General features: G+C 61.2%; 1 protein-coding gene across 2 annotated transcripts in view; it reads right to left on the bottom strand.

The window, feature by feature from the left end:
• Positions 1–1,864: 1,864 nt before the first annotated feature.
• The window catches only part of LPCAT1 (lysophosphatidylcholine acyltransferase 1), a 55,424-nt gene continuing 33,623 nt past the window's right edge, over positions 1,865–23,665 (bottom strand). For both annotated transcript variants that reach the window (XM_086675427.1, XM_086675419.1), the window contains exons 4-14: positions 21,034–21,146; positions 19,554–19,614; positions 18,952–19,010; positions 17,141–17,175; positions 15,925–15,979; positions 13,892–13,974; positions 10,003–10,128; positions 9,254–9,407; positions 6,666–6,764; positions 5,285–5,423; positions 1,865–3,848 (exon numbers count right to left, since the gene is read on the bottom strand). In XM_086675427.1, coding sequence (XP_086531553.1) covers positions 3,664–3,848; positions 5,285–5,423; positions 6,666–6,764; positions 9,254–9,407; positions 10,003–10,128; positions 13,892–13,974; positions 15,925–15,979; positions 17,141–17,175; positions 18,952–19,010; positions 19,554–19,614; positions 21,034–21,146 — 1,109 coding nt within the window. In that variant the 3' untranslated portion in view covers positions 1,865–3,663. The remainder of the gene's footprint in view (positions 3,849–5,284; positions 5,424–6,665; positions 6,765–9,253; positions 9,408–10,002; positions 10,129–13,891; positions 13,975–15,924; positions 15,980–17,140; positions 17,176–18,951; positions 19,011–19,553; positions 19,615–21,033; positions 21,147–23,665) is intronic.

The following is a 23,665-nucleotide window of genomic DNA, read 5'->3' on the forward strand; positions in this document are numbered from 1 at the left end:
TCCCGAGAGCTGTTTCCTAGCAGGAGACACTCCTGTGACCCAGGCAGGGCGGCGGCTCTTCTGACACCTGGTAGTAACGGGGGGGGGGGGGGGGGGGGGGGGGGGGGAGGGGGCTGGTGTGGTTTTGTCTCATGGCGGGTGCCTCCTCCGGACAGGCCCCCCCCCCCCCAAGCCGATTCCAGCGGCGTGTGGTTCTCTGGCCAGGGAAGCGGGAGCAGCGCTGATGTGTTTCCTGCGCAGACTCCCCGCCCCTCCCTGTGCCGTCCGCCCGGCGGACCGGCTCGCCACCCAGACACCAACGGGTCTGCAAGTGGCCTGTCCCCCGGGGCGAGGGGGGGACCTGCCGGACGCCCTCGTTCCCGGGAGGCCGGTCACGCACTTCCGCTTCTCTTCGGGGCTTTGGGGTCATGGTTCCTAAGGATGGAGCGCCTCCATTTGGGGACACAGCTGACCCCCCCCCCTCCCCCGCACTGAGCTCAGCGGCCCGCAGGACGGGGAGGGCGGAGCCCCGTGGCCCTCCGGGCACTTTCATCACTAAGATCGTGGCTCATAAAGGCTCCAGATACCTCGGGACGGAGATGCTCCGCTAGGTAAGGACACTCACCTTCCGGGCACGGCGGGAGCCAAGGCCACGTGCGTGCGGGTGGGAAACCCCGTAAGCGGCCACGCGGACGCCTTCCTGGCCCGGTGTGTGCGCGTGCACGGCGTGTGCTTGTGCGACGGAGCCGTTCACTCACTCCCCCCACTCCGCGGACTCCCCGTGCTGTGGGTGGAAACGTGAACGGCGGTGGACATGAGCTCTGTGTTCTGTTAAGCAACATTCGGGGGGGGGTGTGTGACCGCATCCGCGTTCACGCTGCCCAGGACTGGACGCGAAGGTCCGCGGGCGGGTTAGTCCCGGGGAGAAGGTAACGCGTCTGTTTGGAGCGGTGGCTCAGGGGCAGCACCCCGGACGGGAGGCGCGTGCGGGAGCGGACAGGGGACCGACGGGCAGCGCCCGTTGAGCGTTCAGAGCGCCGCTCCACCAGCCGAGGCCAGGGGTCTGGCGCTCTCCCACCGGCGGCTCCGGGGGTGCGCAGCAGGGGCCTGGCCGGGGCTGCGGAGACGCCTCTTCTGCCCCCGGTCCCTGATGGAGACTTCCCGAGGGTGCGCGTCCCCGTCAAGCCCGTGCCCGGAGGGGACGTGGATGTGCCCAGTGCCCAGAGGCCGCGGCAGGCACACCCCGTTGTCACCGCCACGGTTCCCACAGCCCATGGCGGCTGCTGCTTCTTCCCGCCACACCCGGAAGCCCCCGGCTTCGAATGTGACTTGAACCCTTTGAGAGGCAACACCCAGTTATGACAAGAAACAGGGCAAAGCAGTAAAAACCGTTTCACGGGTGAGTGCCACCTCGGGGCGCACCCTCCCAGCCCACCCCGCGGGCCCGGCTTCTCTGGCGCGTCACACCGAGCAGGGCCGTGGCGCATTCCCCCGTCCTTGGAGGGAGCGGCCACTTAACCGTCTTGTTGCGGTTACTTCTGGGGACTGTCGTGACCTGGCCGTTTCTCTTCTTCCACTTCTGAGCCCTTTACGGCCTTGAGAAGAGGCCCGAGCGCCGGACCCTTCTTTGTGGCTGCGCCACGCGGAGCGTTTGCGAAATCCCAGGAACCGACCCACCAGGCAGGCGGGCGGCCGCACACGTTTGGGTTCCCCGGGGTGTCAGCCGCTGCCCCCGGCCGGCAGGAGCGCGTTTGCGACAGAATTTCAATTCCGGGGCTCTCCAAACATGCCCCAGAAACCCCATCGTGACGGGTTCTCGGTCGTGGCCCAAGAACCGTCTGCGGTCGCGTTTCCAATAAAGAACGACACGTGACAAGGCGCATCCTCAGGTACGTACGACTTTACACTTTATTCATTCCAGTGGAGACCAAAGCTGTTTCACAGAGCCCACCCCGGACCCCCGGTCCCCGCGGGGCCCCCGTCGTCTCCGTCCCCACCTCCCACAAAAGGGGTCCAGCCATATCCACGTTCTGAACGCCCGCAGGTGCGAGGCCGGAAGGGCAGGAGGAACAAACATCCATCCCAAGTCTGCTTATCAGAGGCTTTTTTCCTGAAAACGCGCACGGCATTCCGTTCAAACAGCCCTTCATGTGCAGACGGGGAGGGGCCTCCCCTCGGGATATCTTAGTCTGTTCACCTCCTTCCTCCGTCACTTGTACGTTTTCTCTCTTAAAAACAAAACTGTATGCATCTACAGTTACATAACCGATCGCCGTGAACCGCCAGGCTGTGTCTGGCCACCGCGGGCGCCCAGCTGGCACTGTCACGCTGGTGTGGCCGGGGAGGGGGCACAGCCGAGGCCGGGGGGCTTTTCCTTCACTCATGGCCGTGGCCGTGGATGGAAATGCGCACCGAGAACTCCTGGAGAGGTTACAAACGCTTTTTCCTGTACTTCGGGCCTGGCGGTCACTTCCTACACAGAGGCCCAAGAACAAAATACAACTTATTTAGAAATTCAGAAGAACTTTCCCCCCAGGCAAACCCAGAGGCTTTGCTTCAGGGAACGGAGTGGAGACCGCGGGGCTTATATTGTGCTTTAAGGACAGGTTTCCAGCTGTGTGTCCAGGGAGTGATCCAGGCTGAGCTCCGGGTGGGGTGGGGGGGGAAAGGCGACAGGAACCTTCCCTTTCCTGCGTCTGGAGGCTGTGCTCCTCCCCTCGGGGTCACCAGAGGCCTGACGGCCTTCCCCAGACCTCCTGCCATTCGCACGGGCTGTACCCCCGGCACCGGCTCCCGCGGTCTGCACACGGTTCCCTTCCCCCACAGCTCCTCCCCCTGCACACGTGGGACCCAGCACCGGGAGCAGGGACGAGGGTCGGCCTCCCAGCGGGCCCGGCCCGTCGGCAGCCCCCCTGCCGGCCCAGCACCACCGTTGAGGCCGCTATGTGCACGGGGAGGCAGATCACGTCCCGTTAACACGGAGACACCAGGCTGGTAACGTCTGTAGAAAAGAGGGGTCTGAAAAGGGTTAAAGAGGCAGATGGGAGCTCTGGGCCACGTGTGTGGGGGACCCAGACATGGGTGGACCTGGTGGAGAGAGGCCGGCAAGAGGCTGAAGTCAAAGCCCCACACAGCCTCGGACCTGATCACAAAACAGCCCGTAAATAAATATCCTCTAGCCCTGAAAGGAAAAATGAAGTAGAAAACAAGTTTTGTTTTTTTTTTTAAAAAACGCTGTGAGCTTCCCGAAGTATCTAAACGAAGTTTATAAAACGCCCGCGAGCGCCCACAGATACAGAAACGTTTAAAATTAGATGCGGCCCAGCCAGCCTGTGACCCCCAAGGTCGGCGGACGGTCTGTGCTGGGATGGAAACGCGTGTGACGCGCCCTGGCCTCAAGCGTGTGTCGCGCGTGCACGTGGAGGCCCGTCCGCCGGGCGAGCCGCCGAGAAGGGACACGAACGGGGACGTGGCAGAGACCGTGGTGGAAACGAGCCAGGATGGTCCGGGCGACGGGGACAGGCACCCGGCCACGCGGCCTCCCTCACGCGGGGCTGTCCACGGAGGAGCAGGGTGGCGAGCCCGAGTCTTGTGGATGGGCCTGAGGCCGGCGGGCGCACGGCCACGTGGAGGCGGGTGGTGACTGGGCCACGGAGACGCCTCATCTTGCCAGAAACCCTCATCCTAGTCCAGTTTCTTCCGGAAAGGTTTCCTCCCAACGCCCGAGTTTTCAGGGCTGAAGTCAGCACAGAAGCCGTTGGGGGCTGGAGCTGGGGGCGTCTGCGGGCAGCTCTCAGGACGCGTCTGGTCAGGGTAGAGGTAGTCCTCTGCAAAGTCGGGGAACGCTTCTGCAAACCTGCGGAAGTCGGCTGAAAAGACGGGCGCCTGGGTTACAGGGGGACAGACGTCTGGAACCTGGGGCCCCCATGCCTGGTTCTGCATGGGCAACCAGCTTACATCTCACACCCTCCCGGGAGGGCTGGGTCCATGTATGTGGGGAGGGCTGGATCCATGTGGGGGGAGGGGGGAGGGCTGGGGCCCATGTGGGGGGTAGGGGGAGGGCTGGGTCCATGTGGGGGGGAGGGGGAGGGCTGGGGTCCATGGGGGGGAGGGGGGAGGGCTGGGGTCCATGGGGGGGAGGGGGGAGGGCTGGGGTCCATGGTGGGGGGGGGGGGCTGTGTATGAACGGGGCTCAGAGCCATTCGGCTTTGCCGCCTTGGGGAAATCTAAGGCGAACGTGCTCTTCGAGGCGCAGGCGTACTCCGGGTGCTTGGCACGTGCAAAGGAGCCGCTGTTCACCCAGGAGTCGGCTCAGAGGCAGGACAAAGTGTCCACACCGTGACCTGATAACCTGCGAGGCAGCCGCCACTGGTGACCCGTCTACGCGCTGGAGACACCAGGGTCGCCCTCCCGGCCAATCACCTGAGTGGCTCTGAGCCCCCGCGTCGTCTACCAGGCCTGGGACCCAGTCTTGGGGTGGGGAGTGCCCCCGGGGCGCCCCAACGGCTTGGAGACGCTCTAGGCCTGGGTGTGGGAGGGCTTTTCTGGAAGGTGCTCACTAGGCACGTCATCACCACGCCTCAGTGCGCCCGGACAACACCACCTGCCCTCAGGCGGAGACACACGCACGCATACACACACACACGCTCACGCTAAACCAACACACGTGTCTGACATTTGGACGCAATTTAAAAACACATCCAAACAAGACACGAACAATGACCTTTCCTGAGCAAATGTCTACTGTTTTTTTTAGCAAGGAAACATTCACTTCCAGACGTGCGCACTGGCTGGTGTGCACAGGGGGCTGCCTCCTGGGGGTCCTACTGCCCCTCCCCCTTCCTCCTTGGCCTGAGGGTGGGTTTCAGGTCTGAGTCCCCGAAGATCTTGGCTGTTCCACTTTGCGTGGCCGAAAGCGATGAGCCGACCCCCCACCCCCTCCCTGCAGCGGTCGGTCCTGATGGGGCTGGCTCCCCGCCTCCACGGAGAACCCGGATCGCGGACCCCCGTGGGCGGCCACCGCCCGGCCTCAGCACACCCCGCCCGCTGCCCTCGGGGGTGGCATGGATCTGGGGTTCCGAGCCTGGGCTTGAAGTCTGGCCCTATTAATTCCCCGCAGGGATCAGATCCCAAGTGCCCTAACGCATCCCCGCCAGGTCTGGGGAAGAACCTTCCTTCGGACAATCTTGTGTAGCCCGAGACACCGCGGGGCCCTGGCGAGCATGGATGGTGTCTCCCGCGGCCCGCCTCCTGGGCACACGCCTGCACAATGCAGCCGTCCTCCCCCTGCGCCCGGGCCGCTCACCAAACGTGATCCTCCCCGTCTCCTCCTCGTCGATGGCCCGGAAGAGGTCAGTCACGGTGAGCTCGGCCACGCCTAAGGCGGTCTTGAGGATGCTGGACAGGGCGCCTTCATCGATGCAGCCGTCCTGTGACCCGTACATCTGCAGGCAGAGGCTGGTGTCACCCACGATCCCCCAACTGTGCAGAGGCCCTGACCCCACGGCTCCCACTCCCAGGAGCACGGAGGCCTGCGCCACACCCAGCTGCCCTAGCAGGGGGCCTCCGGGTGGTGGAACGCGTGGGTGCTCAATGAAATGGATGTGCCACCACCGTGCTTGACCTTGAGGGGGTGGCTGACCCACTGACCTTTTCCAACAGCTTCTGCTTAGGTTCTGGCGAGTGACCGAGAGAGTCCCTGTGGGGCTGGCACCAGCTGTCAACCGCAGCGTGAGCACCCCAGCGCTGCCCGTCGGTCTGCCCGTTAGCCGGGGGCCGCCTTCTCCCGGGCTCCCCCTCCTTCAGTGGCCTGAGAAGCCTGCCCGTCCAGTGGGACCCCAGCACTGAGATACAAGCACTGCCTGGCTTATACATCAGGCTCTCACGAGTCTGGCTAATAGGAGTTGCATCTGGGGGCATCTGGGTGGCTCAGTCGGTCGAGCGTCCGACTTTGGCTCAGGTCATGATCTCACGGTGAGTTTGAGCCCCGCACTGGGCTCTGTGCTGACAGCTCAGAGCCCAGAGCCTGCTTCGGGTTCTGTGTCTCCCTCTCTCTCTGCCCCTCCCCTGCTCATGCTCTGTCTCTGTCTCAAAAACAAAAACCTTCAAAAACAATTAGAATAGGAGGTGCATCTGTAACAAGGAGCCGTTCTCAGACCCTGACAAAACTGTGTTTCTGGGGAGTGAAGCCGGCCCAGCCCCATCCCAGCTGACAGTGTCCTGGGGAGGCGGCCGGGTGAGGGCACGTGAGCCGGGACCCCGTTATGGGTGTTTCTCAGACTCTCAGAATCCCGGGGATGTGGTGGAAGGCTCGGCGCTGGGCACACAGCCGCTCTGCAGCCCGAGCCGACGCGCTGACGAAGAGGCCGCGGTGGGAGAGCGGACCGGGTGCGGGCTGCGCCGGATGGATGGCGTAGGGCAGCCCTGTCCAGGCGCCCCGGAACTCACAAAGATCCTACCCCGTGCCCTTCTTGTGAGCGTGGACCACGAACTGCAGGAGGAAATGGATCGAGGACGTTTCGGGCGTTTTCACAAACGACGGCTGACACGAGCTTACGTGAGAACGGCAGCTGGGCACAGAGGAAGCCCGTCCGTACCGCGAGGGCTCGTAAACGGGTGCGGCAGGCCTGATGTGATCCGTGTCTCGCCGTCCCTACAAACCGACCTCATACGCACTCCACACTTACCCTGAATGCCAGCTGGATGGTGTCCAGAGTCCGGGACGGCCGGCAGACGACGGACAGGGCGACGACATACTCCCGAGGATCCATTGTGTCATCTCCACTCTGGGAAGGAGACACATCCTCAGGGCACAGCCCGGTCCCTCCGCGCGCGCGTGTGGGGTGGTGCTGGGGTGTTAACGCTAATCCCTGGATATTAACGGGAAGGTTAGGGGCATCTGGGTGGCTCAGTGAGTTAAGTGTTCGACTCCGGACTTCAGCTCAGGTCACGCCTCACAGTTCCTGAGATGGAGCCCTGAGTCGGCACAGAGCCCGCTTGGGATTCTCTCTCTCTCTCTCTCTCTCTCCCGGGCCCTCCCGTGTGTGCACCCGCTCTCTCTCTCTCTCTCTCTCAAGATGAACTTTAAAAAAAAAAAGTTCCACTTGATTTGCTATTACCTGCTTACATGAAATGCGTATTAAAAATTTTTTTTGTGGGGGCGCCTGGGTGGTGCAGTCGGTTAAGCGTCCGACTTCAGCCAGGTCATGATCTCGCGGTCCGTGAGTTTGAGTCCCGCGTCGGGCTCTGGGCTGATGGCTCAGAGCCTGGAGCCTGTTTCCGATTCTGTGTCTCCCTCTCTCTCTGCCCCTCCCCCGTTCATGCTCTGTCTCTCTCTGTCCCAAAAAATAAATAAACGTTGAAAAAAAAAAATTTTTTTTGTGTGTGTTTATCTGTTTTATTGAGAGAGAGAGAGAGAGAGAGAGAGAAATGGAGCGTGAGCAGGGGAGGGGCAGAGAGGGAGACACAGAATCCAACGCAGGGTCCAGGCTCCGAGCTGTCAGCACAGAGCCTGACGCGGGGCTCAAACCCATGGACCGTGAGCTGAAGTTGGACGCTTAGCCAAATGAGCCACGCAGGCGCCCCACGAAATGAGTATTTTGTAAGAACATTCACGGCCGACTGGCCTTTACAAGGTGACCTCAGCACACACGCTTTTAGGACGTTACAACTGATTCTCAAAGTCTACGAGAGCAGCACGTGAATCTCCTCCGGAAAGTTCACGCGATGCGGTGCCCGCTGCCTAAGGCTCTCCTTCTAGAAAACCCAGCAGACAGCAAGGCTCTCATCTGTGCCCCGAGAACCTAGGTGAGCACGTGGAAAGGGGGGCACCCAGCCTGGCCTGCCGTGCGCCCACGTTGCACGTCCCCAGGGAGCCTGCGGGCCGGGCTGCTGTTGAGTGAGCAGGCCGCCACGGGGCGTGGGATGAGCCGGGACGGGGCGGTGGAGGCCTCGCGGGCGGGGAGATTTCTGGCACAGGGGTGGGGCACAGGGGTCCCTTGCCGTCCCCCGAAGGGAAGGGACAGGCTTCCCTGGGACGGCGCCACACCCGTGGCCCAGGCGGGGTGGCCTCCGGAGCGAGCTCAGGGGCCGGGCAGGTGAGTTCACTGCGGGCCCCTCAGCCTGTGTGTTCCCGGCCCTTTAGCTTCTGGGTCTGAGGGTCTTTGTGTGGAACGGGGAGTGTCTGTGTCGCAGGGCCACTGGGCGCCCGGGGTGGGAAGTAAGACCTAACAGCCGCGTGCTGCGGCGGGGGGTCTGCGGGTCCCCACCCGATGCACGTGCCGGGGACGCCGCTCGCTGCTGTGTTCCGACGCGACACCGTGGCAAAGCGCCAGCATGAAAACACCGCCACGGCTGGGGCTCCGACGACGGGAGCGCGCGGCCAGGACGCAGCTGCGAGCGGCCTTTCCGCGAGGGGGACCCTCCAGGCCAGCCCGCCGGTTTGTGACGGCGGCACACGGGGCCACGCGCTGTGACGCGTCAGCAGGACGCCCGTCACCGTGACCTGTGAGTGCCTGTGGCGTCTCTGACGTGCCCGAGTCACACGCTTGCCTCTCCTTGGTCCCACCACGGGCCAGGCCGCATGGAACGTGGCACGTCGCCACAGAGGACACGCTGTGACATTCACGTGGAACGTGCTGTGCTGTTCACACACATTTGTGGCTGAAGGGGCTGCTCGGCACATGGCCTGCCGTGGGACTGGCCGCCACAGGGGTCCATCCCTCGACGCCAACATCCGGGAAAGAGCGGGCGTGGCAGCCACCGCTCCCGGCATGTGGTCTCCCAGCTCCACCCCCGGGGCCCAGCTGGTGCTGGTGGCCGTGGACCCCCAGTCCAGCCACGACACGTGACCCGACTGTGACGCATGGCTGGCGGGGGTGAGGGACGCTGTGCTGGGGGGTCCTCTCGCGCTGGACGGGAGGTCCGTGGCGACCCCACGTGCCGATCATGGGGAAACAGGCCCGTTATTTGGGAATTCTGGGTTTCTGGGGAAGGGGACACTGATATTACTAGGTTTTTGGCAGTCCCACCGTAAAACCCCAAACCACAGGTATGTTTATCAGCAGACATTAACTTAAACGTCCGACTTCTGTGTGCGTTTAACAGCACAGGAGAAAACTCTGGGCGGGCTGGTCGGACGGGCGCGGAGGGGTCGTTCCCGCCCTGCTTCCTAAGTCTCCAAGAGATGCTTCTATCGTAACAAAACAATGTACACGGGAAAGCTGGAAAAGCTGGAGGTTTTGCCTCGAAACCGCTCACAGGGCTATGGCCCCACCTCATCAAACAGGGAGAACAGGTCTTGTAGTGTGTCTGAGACGGGGACGCCCAGGTACTCGGCGAACTCGGGGAGGCCCACCCTGCGTCCCCCCTGCGTCTGGGCCCGGTCGCAGTATTTATCCAGATCTTTCTCCAGTGTTTCTGGTTTCAACCTACACAAAAAGAGAAGGAAGGACATTTTTCAGTGAAATTACAGCATGCTAAGAACAGGAAACGTACTGTTAGAAAATTCAAGAAAAGAGTGAAGTTGCTTTTACAACAAGAGGCAAGTTCATTTAAAAAAAAAAAGTGTTCTAATAATTTTGCCTCGGCGTCTACAGGAACGAGGCCCCGCCAGCTGTGGGGACCCACCCTCGGGCAAGTGGGGGCGGCCGCCGGCCGCGCTGCGACGGTCCTCCGGGTGGAGCCCACAGAGACCGCTGCCGAGCACTGGGGGTCTGAAGCGGGTATTTGGAAAACCCCCCGAAACCCTGAGCACAAGCCCTTTTATCTGCTCGACGGCCGCCGCGGACCCTCCGCGCCCACTGCCATCTCCAGCCTGATCACCAACAACTGCAGGGGTGGGGGCCCCTGCGAGGGCCTGACGGAAGTTTCCAGAAGCTTCCCGTCTTAGAAGCGGCGTCTCGGCAGTGCCCTTCAGAGCTCTCCCCGTCGCTGAGCAAACCACCCGAGCTTCGTCAAACCCGCCACAGCCTCGAGGGAGGGCCGTTCCGAGCTGACGGCTCGAGTGAGAAAAAGCAGACTCACCCCAGGCCCCTCACCAGCCGGGCGAACTCGAGAAGGCAGGTGTCCGCGGGGAGACGGAGCTGGCCTTCCGCCAGGGCCAGTTGGCAATCGTCATACGTGTAGTCGGTCACCGAGACGCCCAGGGCCCTGCGGGAGAGGAGGGCACCCCGTCAGCACCCCCCCCAAGCGGCACAGCAAGGAGCCCGTGCAGGGCGACCCCGGGAGCCCGGCGCTGGGGAGAGCGTGGGGCGGGCTGAGGGCGAAGCTGGCACCCCTCCCCTCCCCCCGTGGGACACAAGTGACATTCCTCATGCACTCCCGGCTGCCCTAAAGCTGAGAGAAGGAAAAAGCACACGGTTACCCGATAGAGTTCACGGTCCTGTGGGACGTGAGTCTCAGTCGGTTTGCAAACATCTTAGTAAATTACGAGAAAAGGCGACCTTATCAACAGCCCCGTCCCCAGAAGCCTGTAGGCTCCGTTCCCCGCAGCCCCAACATCACCCCCCACAGCGCTGTGGGAACAAAGGCCAGAAGAAGTGGCAGGCAACGTCAAACTTCCTCGTGACCTGCGGCCCACGGACAGAGGCCTGCGGCGGGTCCAGAGGAGAGCACCTGCCCAGAACCCCCTACCGTCCCAGGGGTAAGGCCTCCCCAGGGGGAAAACAGCCTTAGCTTCCCAACAGCAAGGCCTCCTCTCCCGGGATCCTCCCGGGCACGTGAGAGCCCTCCCGCCAGCCTTCCCGGGTCCTTTACGAACCGAACCCCCAGATGCAGACCCGCCCCAGCACGCTCCTCCTGCCCACGGCCCTGTCCCCGCGCTTCCGCGGAATCCCCTTCTGGAGCCGAAGAGGTCTCAAGACTTCTTTCCTGGCCGTCAGCAACGGACCCCCACCCCTCCAAAACCCCACCAGCGCTAAAGTCGCAGCGGCCCCGCCTCACAGGCCCCTCCCCTGTGGCTCCCGCCCCGTCCACACAGCAGCAGCACCTGCCGCCCCACACGTCCCGCGTGAGGCGCACGGTGGCCGGCGCGCGAAGACCTACGCTTGCGGACAGCGATCCCCGCCTCTGGGTCTAAGAGGTTTATGTGCCAGCCACGTTTCTGTGGTACTCCTGTGGCCCCGTGAAAACCCGTTTCAGTTCGACAACAGGAAGAAACTGCTATGAATGCAGGTGGTGTCGGGGTGGGTGTGCCCGTCAAGGACTGAACACGTTTCCCAAGAAGGGACACCCACTGGACGACCACGCGACGGCAGCCGGAGAAGAGATTCGCACCGGAGAGCCATGGCGTGTCTGTGGCGCTGGGGGCTGACAAAGAACTCCCAGAAGCAGGAGGAACCGTCCACCTCGGAAGTACGCCCACATTGATAAGTCTTAAAAAGCGGGGCGTCCGGTGGCTCAGTCGATGGAGCGTCCGACTTCAGCTCAGGTCACGATCTCGCGGTCGGTGGGTTCGAGCCCCGCGTCGGGCTCTGGGCTGACGGCTTGGAGCCTGCTTGGGATTCTGTGTCTCCCTCTCTCTGCGCCCCTCCCCTGCTCACGCTCTCTCTCTCTCTCTCACAAATAAGTAAACAAGAAAAAAAACTTGTAAAAACTGGACTAAAGCACATGAGTATGTGAAAATCTCTAGGAAGCGGATGAGCAGTTCTCAAGCCCGCCTCTCAGGGGCTCGTCACCCGGCCCAGCGCTCTGTCCCTTTGGGTCCTGCGGGTACAGCACAGCTGTCCCTCGCGATTCCGGCACCCGGCAGCCTTCAGGCAGGTGAAGCCGGGGAAGGCCGGGGGGGAGGAACCCACTGAAAACGCCCTCTGGGCCAGGACCCTTGTGGTTTCCCGAGTGCCCCCGCCCGTCCACTCCTGCATCCCCCCAAGATAGGGGTGTCTGGTGGGGCCCCAGCAGGACAGACAGACCCCACCTGGAGGAAGGAGGGGAGGATGGGGGGGTCTGAGCAGGGGCGGCGTGGTTCCAGAGCATCAGCCCTGGCTGCAGCCCTCGCCCCGGAGCCTGCACCGGCGTTCTCACGCAAGCCCACGCGGGCACCCGCCACGTACGAGCCCGTAACCGGAGCCACGGGGTGGCGGGCGCTCAGCACGCCGACGTGCGCAGAAAGGCAATGTGTCAAGTCCACACGTGGCACTGAATGGAGAAGCTTATGAGCGAACCCCAAATTTCAGTTACTTGGACCCTGGGGCCCCAGGCTTCGCGGCTAGCGCAGGATTGCCACGGTCCCCCTGCCAGGCAGCCGGCGGGTGCCTCCGAGCGGACACCGCCCCGCGAGGGGGGGGTCTCACCCAGAAGTCCCGCTGGTCTCACGGTGGCGAGGGGCCGCTCTCATCAGGCTGACGGCGCCCTGAGGTCAGGGGCGGGGCATCAGGGTTCTGAAAAATGTGCGTCTCCCATTAAGGGGGACCCTCAATGGTAGAAAAGTCGCCAAGTGTTGGACCCGGGGCCCCTCCCCTACGACCGAGAGCACCTGCCACCGTTCCCACAGCCCCTCGTGGCAAGACGGTCCCACGAGAGATCGTGGGTAAGGAAGCGGGTTCTGAAGCGGCTCTCCCGCAGCCGCTAGGACCCCCGTGTGGGGACAGGAGCCGGAATGCACCCGGAGCGTCTGAGACTGTCCCTCAGGGACCCGGGCTGTTTCCAGGTGGGCCCGGAACCAGGAAGGGGACACCCCACATCCCTGTTTCTGGGTTCTCTGCCCTTTGCCACTCGACGTGTGATGCCTGTCCTCCGTTAACAGGCAGAGTCTGTGAGATACTCATCAACATTAATGGCTAATTTATTTGAACGGGAATTAAAAAGAATTCACACCCGTCAAGCCTTCGATTCCGTAGGGATTATTTACCGAGAGGCTGAAGCAAGGTGTCACCGAACGCCCTGCCTTGAGTCACGTGCATCCTGGTGGCCAGCTGCTGCCTGTGTGTCCGGGATTCTGAGAGCGGGAGGGACACGGGCTGCCAGTGGCTGGGCACCCAGGGGGACCGGAGCCATCTGCTGGGCTCTGTCCCCAGCCTAGCTTTCTGAGGGGCATGTGGACACGCGGAGTTCGAATTTACCTGTGTTCAGGTTAGGATTCTGCTTTATACAGTCCCACAGAGTATGTTGCCACAGGGGTGCGATCTGTATACAGTGAGGGGACAGGGTTGACTTCACACCCAGGCCACACCAGCTCGGCAAAAGTGCCTGTGAAAACGCCTCCGAGGCCACGCAGACCTCCCGCCGGGGACCCCGCGGAGCCCCTGAGCTCTGAGAACCGCTCCCGGGACCTCAGCGGCCACACAGAGGCAGCCCCTGCTGCCGGGGAGTAGAAGAGAGGAGGGTAGAGGAGACGGGACACGGGGGGAGGGGGTGCAGAGGGCGCAGGCTGATGTCTCCCCGTCCACAACGGCCGGGAAGGGTATGGAAACAAAAGCGAGAAACTCCCCGAGGGCACGCACACTCGTTGTGGAAGCACTTTATCTTCCAGGATTAGACTTGGGAAGAGGGAGGAAGAGGGCTGACGGCTACTGCAGCGGGTGAACAGAGAGCTGATACACAGGACAGCCCCGTGGGCGCCCAGGCGGTGCGGCCCCTCGCCCTCGGGCGCAGACCCGGCACCGGGCTGACTGGTTCCTACCCACGCGTCTGAATTCACCAAGTTAAGCAACGAAGCAGAGGCAGAACCGTGACCCCACGGCCACCGGAGGTGCGAAAAGAGTGGCCACGCACGCCCCCCGCCCGTGTGCACACTCAACGGGCCCTCGCTCGCTTCTGCAGAGACCGTTTTCCTATGGCTACTGGCTAGTTTGCTCCCAGGGCTCAGGAGGAAGCTGCGGCTGAGGGGCAGCCCCGGGCCATCCTCGGGCAGTGACAGGGGCACCAGGGTGGCGGCGGGGGCCTGCGCCCGGGGCGTGGGAGGGACAGCACTCACTCTGCCATGACGCGCCGCACGTTGCTGGCATACAGGGCCGGGTCCTTCTTCTCCTCGTCCGAGGGGCTGTACACGGGAAGGAACTGAGCACAGAGAAGGCCGAGTTACTTCCACGGGCATCACCAGGCCACCGGAGGTGACGGTCGCAAGTCTGACACGATTAAGGTCTGTCAAAGCACTTTCCGTTAGAACCATCTTCAAAGTGGCCACGGTGCGCGTGCACGCATGCACGGACACGTGTGTGAACACTCACAACCCGCGACTCCTGGGCAGGAGCGCCCCCTGCCTGCAGGCGCACTGGGTGACAATCTCACACGGAATCTTCCTCTACGGATGCAAAAAAGTTACTCGTGTGCCTTCCTCTCGAAAGGCCTCAGCTGGTGTTGGGGGTAACACGACAAACTATTTCCTCATGAAAAAGCACCAGATTTGACATCCGCTGCATTTTCAGATTATGACAAACCGTCCCACGGAAGTGTGCATTCGCGTGAGCGGCGCTTTAAATGAGTGAGTCCCACGCTCTGCTGCCGCCCCACTGTGTGCAGGCGTCACTGTGCCCTCTCTCTTTATCACAGACATCTGACAGTGCAAGGACATCCTGAAATGCCACCAGTCCTCATCACGTGACCTCATTCACCCGGCACCATGAACTAGACGCCGTGGAAGTCACAACAGGTGCTCACGGACACCCGTAAGCATGGCGTGAGTAAAGACACTTAGAGCGATTTCAAAAAGTCATTGTGTCTTTTGAACTCAGAACATCAGAAACGAGGTGTGAAACGGAGTTCACACCGGAGGCACGGTCCTCCGAGGCCCCTGCACCGGCTGCTTCCGGGCCACCGGCACACGAGCCACATACAAAGGTCTAAGGGGCAGGCAGGCCCGCCACCCTCGGATGCGGGCCGGGGACCCTTTGCTTCAGCCTGTTGTGATTAAGTGGCTTCTGTTCTCCTGAAGTAACAAACCCGGAGGCCGGCCGAAAGCCAGGCTCATCAGTAAGTTCGGTGCAACATGACAACTTTTACCGGAAGGAAGTTGTCTCGTTACACCCTCCACGCCATGAACGGGCCATCCCTACTCTGCGGTGCGGGACTAGCCTATTGGTTCCCTTCTTAAAAAGGAACCCTCCTCCCTCATGCACTTGGATGAAACGTGCAGGCTGCATGATTGTGACTATTTAACAGAGTGGAGGGAACAGGAGTCGTGACTCGGGGACACCCAACGGGCTGCAAGCCGGGAGGCAGGTTATGCGATCCGACCGAACATCGAACAGAAAACGGCAGTACGAGACACGTGCCACGTGAACTCGCCAGTATCAGACCACGTAAAAACGCCAAAACATAACTCGCTGCGTATGCGCCAATTTGCTAACCGTGTTAAAAGACGGTTGTGGATTTTTAAAATCCTATCTAAACGGATTCAAAATCATGCAAGAGACACAATGTGATTGATGAAAAGCCACGGGAAGTACCTCTAAGGAGCTACAAAGCAAGACAGATGCGTATAACACTGAGACACAACGTGACACTGTATAGTATGTGCCGCGACAACACGTAACACTGTGTCTGTGGAGACCCCGACGTCGTACAACACATCCCCACAGACACAAATATGACACAGTATCCGCTAACACCACGTCCACACAGGTAACGTCACGTTGTGTTTGCACGACACCAACACGACATTACATCTGTACGGACAATGACAATGCTCAACTCATATCCGTAGAGTCCCCAGTCACAGACTGTGAAACGCTGTATCCGTGTAGACGTCAACATACAACTTTACCTGCAGACGCTGTATCACATCTGTTGGTACGGACGTTAATACGACATTGTATCTGTATACACCCCAGTGAAGGTTGCCTAAGCTGCATCTGCACAGAGGATAACCCTGTGCGACGCTGTATCTGTATAGAGCCCGACGTAACACCGTATCGCGGTGCATCTACGCAGACCTCGACGCCAACACTACGGTTCCTACCTTTATAAACCCCGACATGACATTGTAGAGGACGCCGCATCTATACAAACCTCGATTTCCACTCGATTGTGAAACTGACAGAGCGTGAGCCACAGGATTTTCAACCTTAAAACGAACAAACAGATTTACAGCATTGGTTAAAGGATTCTCGATTTTGTTTAAACTACTTCCGATTCTGGAGCAGAGCCTCCGGATGCCTTCCCCTGCAGAGGGCACCACTGTGCAGTGAATTCTTTCAGCGGACGCCGAGCCTCCCTCAGCCTGACCCGAACCTCGCAGCAGTGAGGAGGATGGGGCTACCTTTACTGAACAGGGGACTTCCCTGTCCCTACTAAATGCACCGACCCTGCAGCTCTCCTTTGCCCTGCATGCCACGTTTCCCCCATGTGTCCTCCAGCTCAGGACACCTCGCCTACCTGACGCTGTCCCCGACCTGGCCGTCCCCAGTGACGCAGACCTCTCCGGGCCCGGCCCTAGAGCTCCTGACTGGCATCACCAACCTGTTCTTTGCAGAAGTTGGACAAGGGGAGCCATCCGAGTCCTGTCCTTGGGCCATCGCTCACCCTCCACAGTGGACAAGTGCCCTCTTAACTCCTTGCACACCCGACCTCTGCCCCGTCACTGCCACCCCCAAGCCTGACCGCCACAGCCCAGAGGAGCCCCCTCCTGCCTTTCCCAGCTTCCCTCTTGCTTCTTGCCACCCACCCTCCACACTCCAGCCCCCGCAACGCTATCACTCCCCCCCCACCCCTCGCCGGCGCAGACGCTGCCCTTTAGGGAGTCCTCCCAGCATTCCGTTCCAAATGCCTTGGCAAGGCCTGGGGGCCTGGCTCCACCAGCCCCTTCCCACCGCCAAACAGCAGCTCAAATGCTGGCGTCGTGGGGAGGCCTGCTGTCCTGGAGCCCCCCGGGCCTGAGACGGGGGCCGTCCCCGCAGCTCCCCTCCCTTCCTAGCAGCCGCAGGTGTCCGACGTGACGGTGGTCACCGAGCCGACAGGCGCAAGTGGGAAGGAGAGCCACTCCCAGTTACCTTCCCACAACGAACTTAGGTCCTGGACGCCAGGAGGGTGAGAACGGGCCAGGTTTGTACACCTGGTTTGCACAGGGGGCAGAACTGAACTGCTGTTGAACAGCAGCGGGTCACGCGTCCAGAGTTCCCACGTGTGCACAACACAACGCAGGCCAAAGTGCAGGCCAGTCGCTTGAGGGGCCACTGTGCTTTCTGGGGAGGACAGGACGCGTGAGAGCGCGCAGTGTCTCACTTACGCTCCAGGTCCTTGCCACGTCCACGTGATGGTGTCCTGGGGGGCAAGAAAGGAGCAGCATGAGTCACAGCTGACCCAGCGTGTGCCCGCCCTCCGTCCTGGCCTCGACCTGCCCGTCTCTCACCAAGACGCTGATGCCCTCTTCTTCCCCAGTCTGCTCTGGGACAAGGGGGCAGGCGGGTGGCTACCACCTCCGGGCCGCTCTAGACACACTCCTCTCCTCCCACGGCTCCAGGGCCGGTGCATCCCTCGTCCTGTCCCTTGTTCAAGCCGTCCCGCAGCTTCGGTCTACGGCCCAGGAGCCTGCCTTGTGCGGGCCTCGGGAGCGGTCCCTACCGCGTGAGGTGCGTTCCAACCCACACCCACCTGTACCCCCACTGCGGGGCCTGTGCGTGCCCAGCACCCCGAGACTTGTGGACGCCCCCCACCCTCGGCCTTCGCTGCTGTGCCAGTACTGGGCGGGGACGGACGTCAGAGGACACGCGCCCTGTTTCTACCCTGACGCCGGTCCCCCACGTGGGCTTTCTTCTGAAGTCCTTCCCACAGGCTGCTGAACACCCCTCCCTCCCCGATCCCAACCTCAGGGGCTTCTCCGGCCGCTGACCCCATGGCCCTGGCCCACCCTCCTCCCCACAGGACCGGGTGCAAAGTGGTCAGTGGCGGTTTTCCGGGAAATTATGCAGCTGAAGAGGACGACACAGGCCAACGAGAAGAGACTGCAAAGCAGCCAGGCTGAAGGCTTCTAGAAGAACCCAGGAGAGGCAATTTGCTTAAACTAAGTTGACAAAGCAAACTTAAGAAGTGGAAAACCTAGAATTCTACACGTCGATGACAGATTCTCTGACTCTCAGATGCCGGCTGACGCACGCACCTCTCCGGTCACGTACCGCGAGACTGTGCCACCTCTCGGTTTCCATGGCTTCCGCTTCTGACATTTACTCACTGGCCACTCTGGGGGCCTCTTTTGTGTCCGTCTGCACCTGAAGGCACGGGGTCTGGTCCAGCAGAAGGTGGGCCAGGCCTCACGCCCACAGACGTCACCCACAACTCTGCCCCCATCCGTGCCAGCGACTCCAGACCCCACCGTGCTGCGACTGGGGAGTTTCTGTTTTGCTGTCACAGAGACACAGTGGGACAGAGACACAGCTCGCTGTGACAAACCCACCTCCTGTGTCTTCCGTCAAGAAACAGTCCAGCGCATCCAGTGCCCAGGCAGGGCCCAAGGACACGAGTCCCTGTGTCCCAGTCTCAGCTACGAGAGCCCGACACCTGTTGAGGCACAAGGACGTCCCCCTGGCAGGGGTTCTGCTCTTACAGAGGTGGCGGCGGAGGGCACGGGGGCCTGTGACCAGAACCCGCCGAGGCTGCGTCCAGCTCCCTGCCTCCCCTGAGCTGGGGGTCCGTCGGGATCACCCAGGCACTCGGAGCCCCACACGCCCTTCTTTTAGTCTGCTCTGTCACAAGCAAAGACCTCTGCACGGAGCCAGACGCACAACGGCGTATTAAATACCAAGTCACTTAGTTCCTTTCCCTCCTGCGGTCTCCAGCCTTTCAGAGCTTAAGCACTCTTAATTTTAGTGTTTCCTGGTAAACAGGCAGTGAAGGCTCCTGGGGACATGGGGGCCCGTCTCACATCAAACCATCAGACCGAACAGACAGGAAGGGCCTCCGCTCACGACCCACGAAAACAGGACTTCACGCACGAATACTGAAGCGTTCTGGAATGTCGGGATTGACTACAAACGGTGCCTGAAACATCTTCAAACTCTCATTCCCAAGTAAATCACCGGAATCCCCGGGAAACGCGCTCACCAGTTTGTTCGGGTACCGCAGAACCACAGGCTGGACAGGAACTCCTGGGATGAACGCACCTGCGGGGGAAAGGGCAGCGTCCTAGTTCCCGAGCCGCGGGCCCCGCGCTGGCGCCTCTCATGCTGGTCTTGGAGTTAACGTGAGCTTTTCTCCCTCGCCCTCCTGGTCAGAAGTCTTATTAAGGTGCCTGGAGGGACCCTCAACATGGCTGCCAGCTGTGAAATCTCAGGGGAACCCCAGGCTCACAGCCCGTCCCGCAGGAGCGTCTCCAGCCTGGGGTGTACTTTTGTGGGAAATCTGGGAGGCACTGGTGGGAGCAAGGGTCTCCCCTGCTTTCCCGAGGAGGAATTTCTCTGTGGAATTAAGAAAACTACAGGGGCGCCTGGGTGGCTCAGTCGGTCGAGCGTCCGACTTCAGCTCAGGTCATGATTTCACAGTTCGTGGGTTCGAGCCCCGCGTTGGGCTCTGTGCTGACAGCTCGGAGCCTGGAGCCTGCTTCGGATTCTGTGTCTCCCTGTCTCTCTGCGCCTCCCCTGCTTATGCTCTTTCTCTCTCAAAAATGAATAAAACGTTAAAAAAAATTAAACAAAAACCCTACATACCAGGCTTGAAGGTAATTAGGCACGTCCTGTTGGTACATGTTCCTTCTGGAAAAATCATGATCTTGGAATGAAAAGAAAAAAAGGTGAATCTTAGACATAATTCAGAATACAATCTATTTTCTCTGCTGCTGACATACTTCAGATGTTTAATCTACTCCGTTGAAACGGGTCAGACACAGGACGAAGGCATACACGGACGGATTTCCTCTCCAAGCACGGGTTCTACTAAAGTCTGGAAGCACAGACCTACACACAACACAGCCTCCTTCGAGTGTGCAAAGGGGTGTGCTCATGAGGGAGTTTACTCACGAGGGGGAGTGCTCACGAGGGGTGTGCTCACGAGGGGGAGTGCTCACGAGGGTGTGCTCACGAGGGGGAGTGCTCACGAGGGTGTGCTCACGAGGGAGTTTACTCACGAGGGGGAGTGCTCACGAGGGTTGTGCTCATGAGGGGTGTGCTTACGAGGGTTGTGCTCACGAGGGGGAGTGCTCAGGAGGGTGTACTCACGAGGGGGAGTGCTCACGAGGGGGTGTGCTCACGAGGGGGACTGCTCACGAGGGGAGTGCTCAGGAGGGGGAGTGCTCACGAGGGGGAGTGCTCCTGAGGGTAGTGCTCATGAGGGGGAGTGCTCACGAGGGTGTGCTCACAGCTGCTATGAGGCCCAGGTGCTGCCGCCCGGGGACACACTGCCAGTGCGGAGTAGGTCCCCACAGAGACACAGGCAGCAAAGGCACACAGGTGAGGGCCGTGGGCGGAAGGAACCCAGCCGGGCCAGAGCGGCAACACCACACACGTGGTTAAATTCCTCCCCACCCGGAGCTGCAATCACTCGGACTCACGCTGACCCCAGCAACATAATATGAGCCCCCCCGACGTTGGAAAATATGGCTCACGTGGCCACGCGGCCGCTCTCAATCGTGTGGCTGCCTAGGGGCACAGGGGCCTGAGAGCCAGGCCTTCTGGGGTTTTCTGAACATCTAGAACCCACAGAGTCCCACAGATCCCAGCCCTTCGGCGTTGGAGGGAGGATACACAGTGTGACTGAAACCGTCCTCAGCCGACACAGGCCTGCAGCCGGGTCAGGACCTTCCCTCGGGGCTCCGTCCAGGCTCTTCACAAAGAGTGGACAGGCCTCACAGACCGACGTGCCACTGAGACGTGGGACTGTGCCATACACGGAGCCCAGGTTAGCCAGCTTCCGCCCGGTTGGAGCTTACGGGGAGACGCCTTTCAATACAGAGGCTTCGGCAACTTGAGACAGGCATGGCGATGCTTCCCTTGTTTGAATTTTAAAATTTCAGGACCCAAAGTACCCCAAAGTTAGCACAATCCTGAATTCACACACTCCTCAAAAATAAAATGAAACAACAAATCCAGCCCCAGGGAAGTCCAGTTCTGGCCCTTTGGGTCCCCACCACCCAGCCCCACCTCTAAGTTCACATCTCTCGGGACAGATCTGCTGAAAACGCGACTGTGCTACCTGCGGCCACTTTCCGTTCGACTGTGCCCGCCTCCTGATCTCCTCCACGGTCTTCCTGCGGGAATCCTGGTCCGACCGGGACACGAACACCGGCCGGATGTACTTTATCAGAGCTGGAAGGGAAGGAAGGCACTCGCGTGGGAACAGGCCACAGGACTGGAGGAGGCACAGCAGTGGCCCTGAGGGGCAGGCCGCAGTCGATGCGTGACCCTGAGGGAACCGAGCATCAGCAAAGCTCCCTCACACGGCAGCACGCAGCCCCACACCCTGCAAGGTCCGCAGTAACCGCAGCGTCCGTGGGCCTGTCCATCAGGATAAAGTGAGAAGAATGAGGCTGACCGCACCCCTGCTAACAGAGGACGGCGGGGAAGGCTCCAGGGTCAGAAGGGCCCCAGGCATGTGGTTTAAACACCACCCGCCCCTATTACGGGCACACCGTGTCTCTCGAAAACACAGGCTGTCGTCCTAACCCCAGTGACCTAGGACTGTGACTTCATTTGGAAACAGGGCGTCTGCAGATGCAAATGTATGACGAGGTGGTCCCGGAGTGGGGTGGGCCCCAGCCCAGGCCCGGTGTCCTCACAAGACGAGGAGGAGGCCACGGGACACCAAGGACTGCAGGGAAGGGCCAGGGGCTGCAGGGGGCCGTGTGGACTCCCCCCACCCCTCCCCACCGCCACCCAGGACCTGCCCTGTCCACACCTGTGCTCTGCACTTCTGGCCCAGGTGGAGAAATCAACACCACCCAGCACGGGTGAGGCAGCCGCAAGCCCAGCCATGCGCCACAGGCCACATGTGCCACACAGCCCCCTGGTGAGGGGGTGGGTCAGTGCTCCCACCACCAAAGAGGATGGTTGTCGGGAAAGAGGGTCTAAACGTGGGAAGATACATCTTAGAAGAGAAACCTGGAGCCCACGTGTCCCGACGTGTCCACATCTGAACCCCCAGAACCTGTGCACGAAACCTTATCAGGGAAAACGTTCTTCGCGGACGTAACTAGTTACGGATCTGAAGATGAGACCACCCTAGACCATCCAAGGACAGGCGTCCTTATAAAAGACACACACACAGAGGCGGCCTGTGACGAGGGACGCGGGGCCACCAGGAGCTGGAAGAGGCAGGAGGGATCTTTCCTGAAGGCCTCCAGAGGGAGGGCGGCCCTGGGACACCCCAGCCTTGGACTTCTGGCTCCAGAAGGGGGTAGAAGCTTCCGCTCTCTTAAGCCACCAGTTTGGTAATTTGTCATTTGTCACGAGGCCTAGGGACACTTGCACAGCTGGGCTTCCGGTACAGGAACCAGTGCTCTGGGACACAGCTGGGGAGCTGTCCCCAGGCATTAGAGTGCCTCTGTGATACAGAAGCTGATGACAGGCTGCAACACGTCACGACATCTGGGGCCACTTGTGTGTGCATGAAATGTAAAAGTTGTAACAACAGATGCTGCAAAGGAACCATGAGAAAAGGAAAGAACAGACCCAGGACAAGTGCCTAGGTCACATGGGTGTGACCTGTGCCGACCAGCAGGAGGGGGACTCACTCCCAGTAGGAGGTGGGGAGGACTCACTCCCAGGAGGGGAGAGGAGTCACTCCCAGTAGGAGGGGGGAGGACTCACTCCCAGCAGGAGGTGGGGGGGCTCACTCCCAGTAGGAGGGGAGGGCTCACTCCCAGTAGGAGGGGGGAGGACTCACTCCCAGGAGGTGGGAGGACTCAATCCCAGGAGGGGAGGACTCGCTCCTAGTAGGAGGGAGGAGGACTCAGTCCCAGTAGAAGGGGGGGAGGACTCACTCCCAGTAGGAGGTGGGGGGGACTCACTCCCAGCAGGAGGTGGGGGGGCTCACTCCCAGTAGGACGGGAGGGCTCACTCCCAGTAGGAGGGGAGGACTCCCGGTAGGAGGTAGGGAGGACTCACTCCCAGGAGGTGGGAGGACTCAATCCCAGTAGGAGGTGGAGGGGACTCCCAGTAGGAGGGGGGAGGACTCCCTCCCAGTAGGAGGTGGGGGGGCTCACTCCCAGGAGGAGGGGAAGGCTCACTCCCAGTAGGAGGGGAGGACTCAGTCCCAGTAGAAGGGGGGGAGGACTCACTCCCAGTAGGAGGGGGGAGGACTCACTCCCAGTAGGAGGTGGAGGGGACTCACTTCCAGGAGGGGGAGGACTCACTCTCAGTAGGAGGTGGGGGGGCTCACTCCCAGTAGGAGGGGGGAGGACTCACTCCCAGTAGGAGGGGGGAGGACTCACTCCCAGGAGTGGGGAGGACTTGCTCCCGGTAGGAGGGGGAAGACTCACTCCCAGCAGGAGCTGGAGGGAACTCACTCCCAGTAGGAGGGGGGACTCACTCCCAGAAGGGGGGAGGACTCCCTCCCAGTAGGAGGTGGGGGGGACTCACTCCCAGTAGGAGGTGGGAGGGCTCACTCCCAGTAGAAGGGAGGGAGGACTCACTCCCAGTAGGAGGGGGGAGGACTCACTCCCAGTAGGAGGGGAGGACTCAGTCCCAGTAGAAGGGGGGACTCACTCCCAGAAAGGGGGAGGACTCACTCCTAGGAGGGGGGAGGACTCACTCCCAGTAGGAGGGGAGGACTCGCTCCTGGCAGGAGGGGGAGGACTCACTCCCGGTAGGAGGGGGGGACTCACTCC

Source organism: Puma concolor, chromosome A1 (assembly GCF_028749965.1).
Source record: "Puma concolor isolate L17-30 chromosome A1, mPumCon1.1.hap2, whole genome shotgun sequence".
Taxonomy (NCBI): Eukaryota; Metazoa; Chordata; class Mammalia; order Carnivora; family Felidae; genus Puma; species Puma concolor.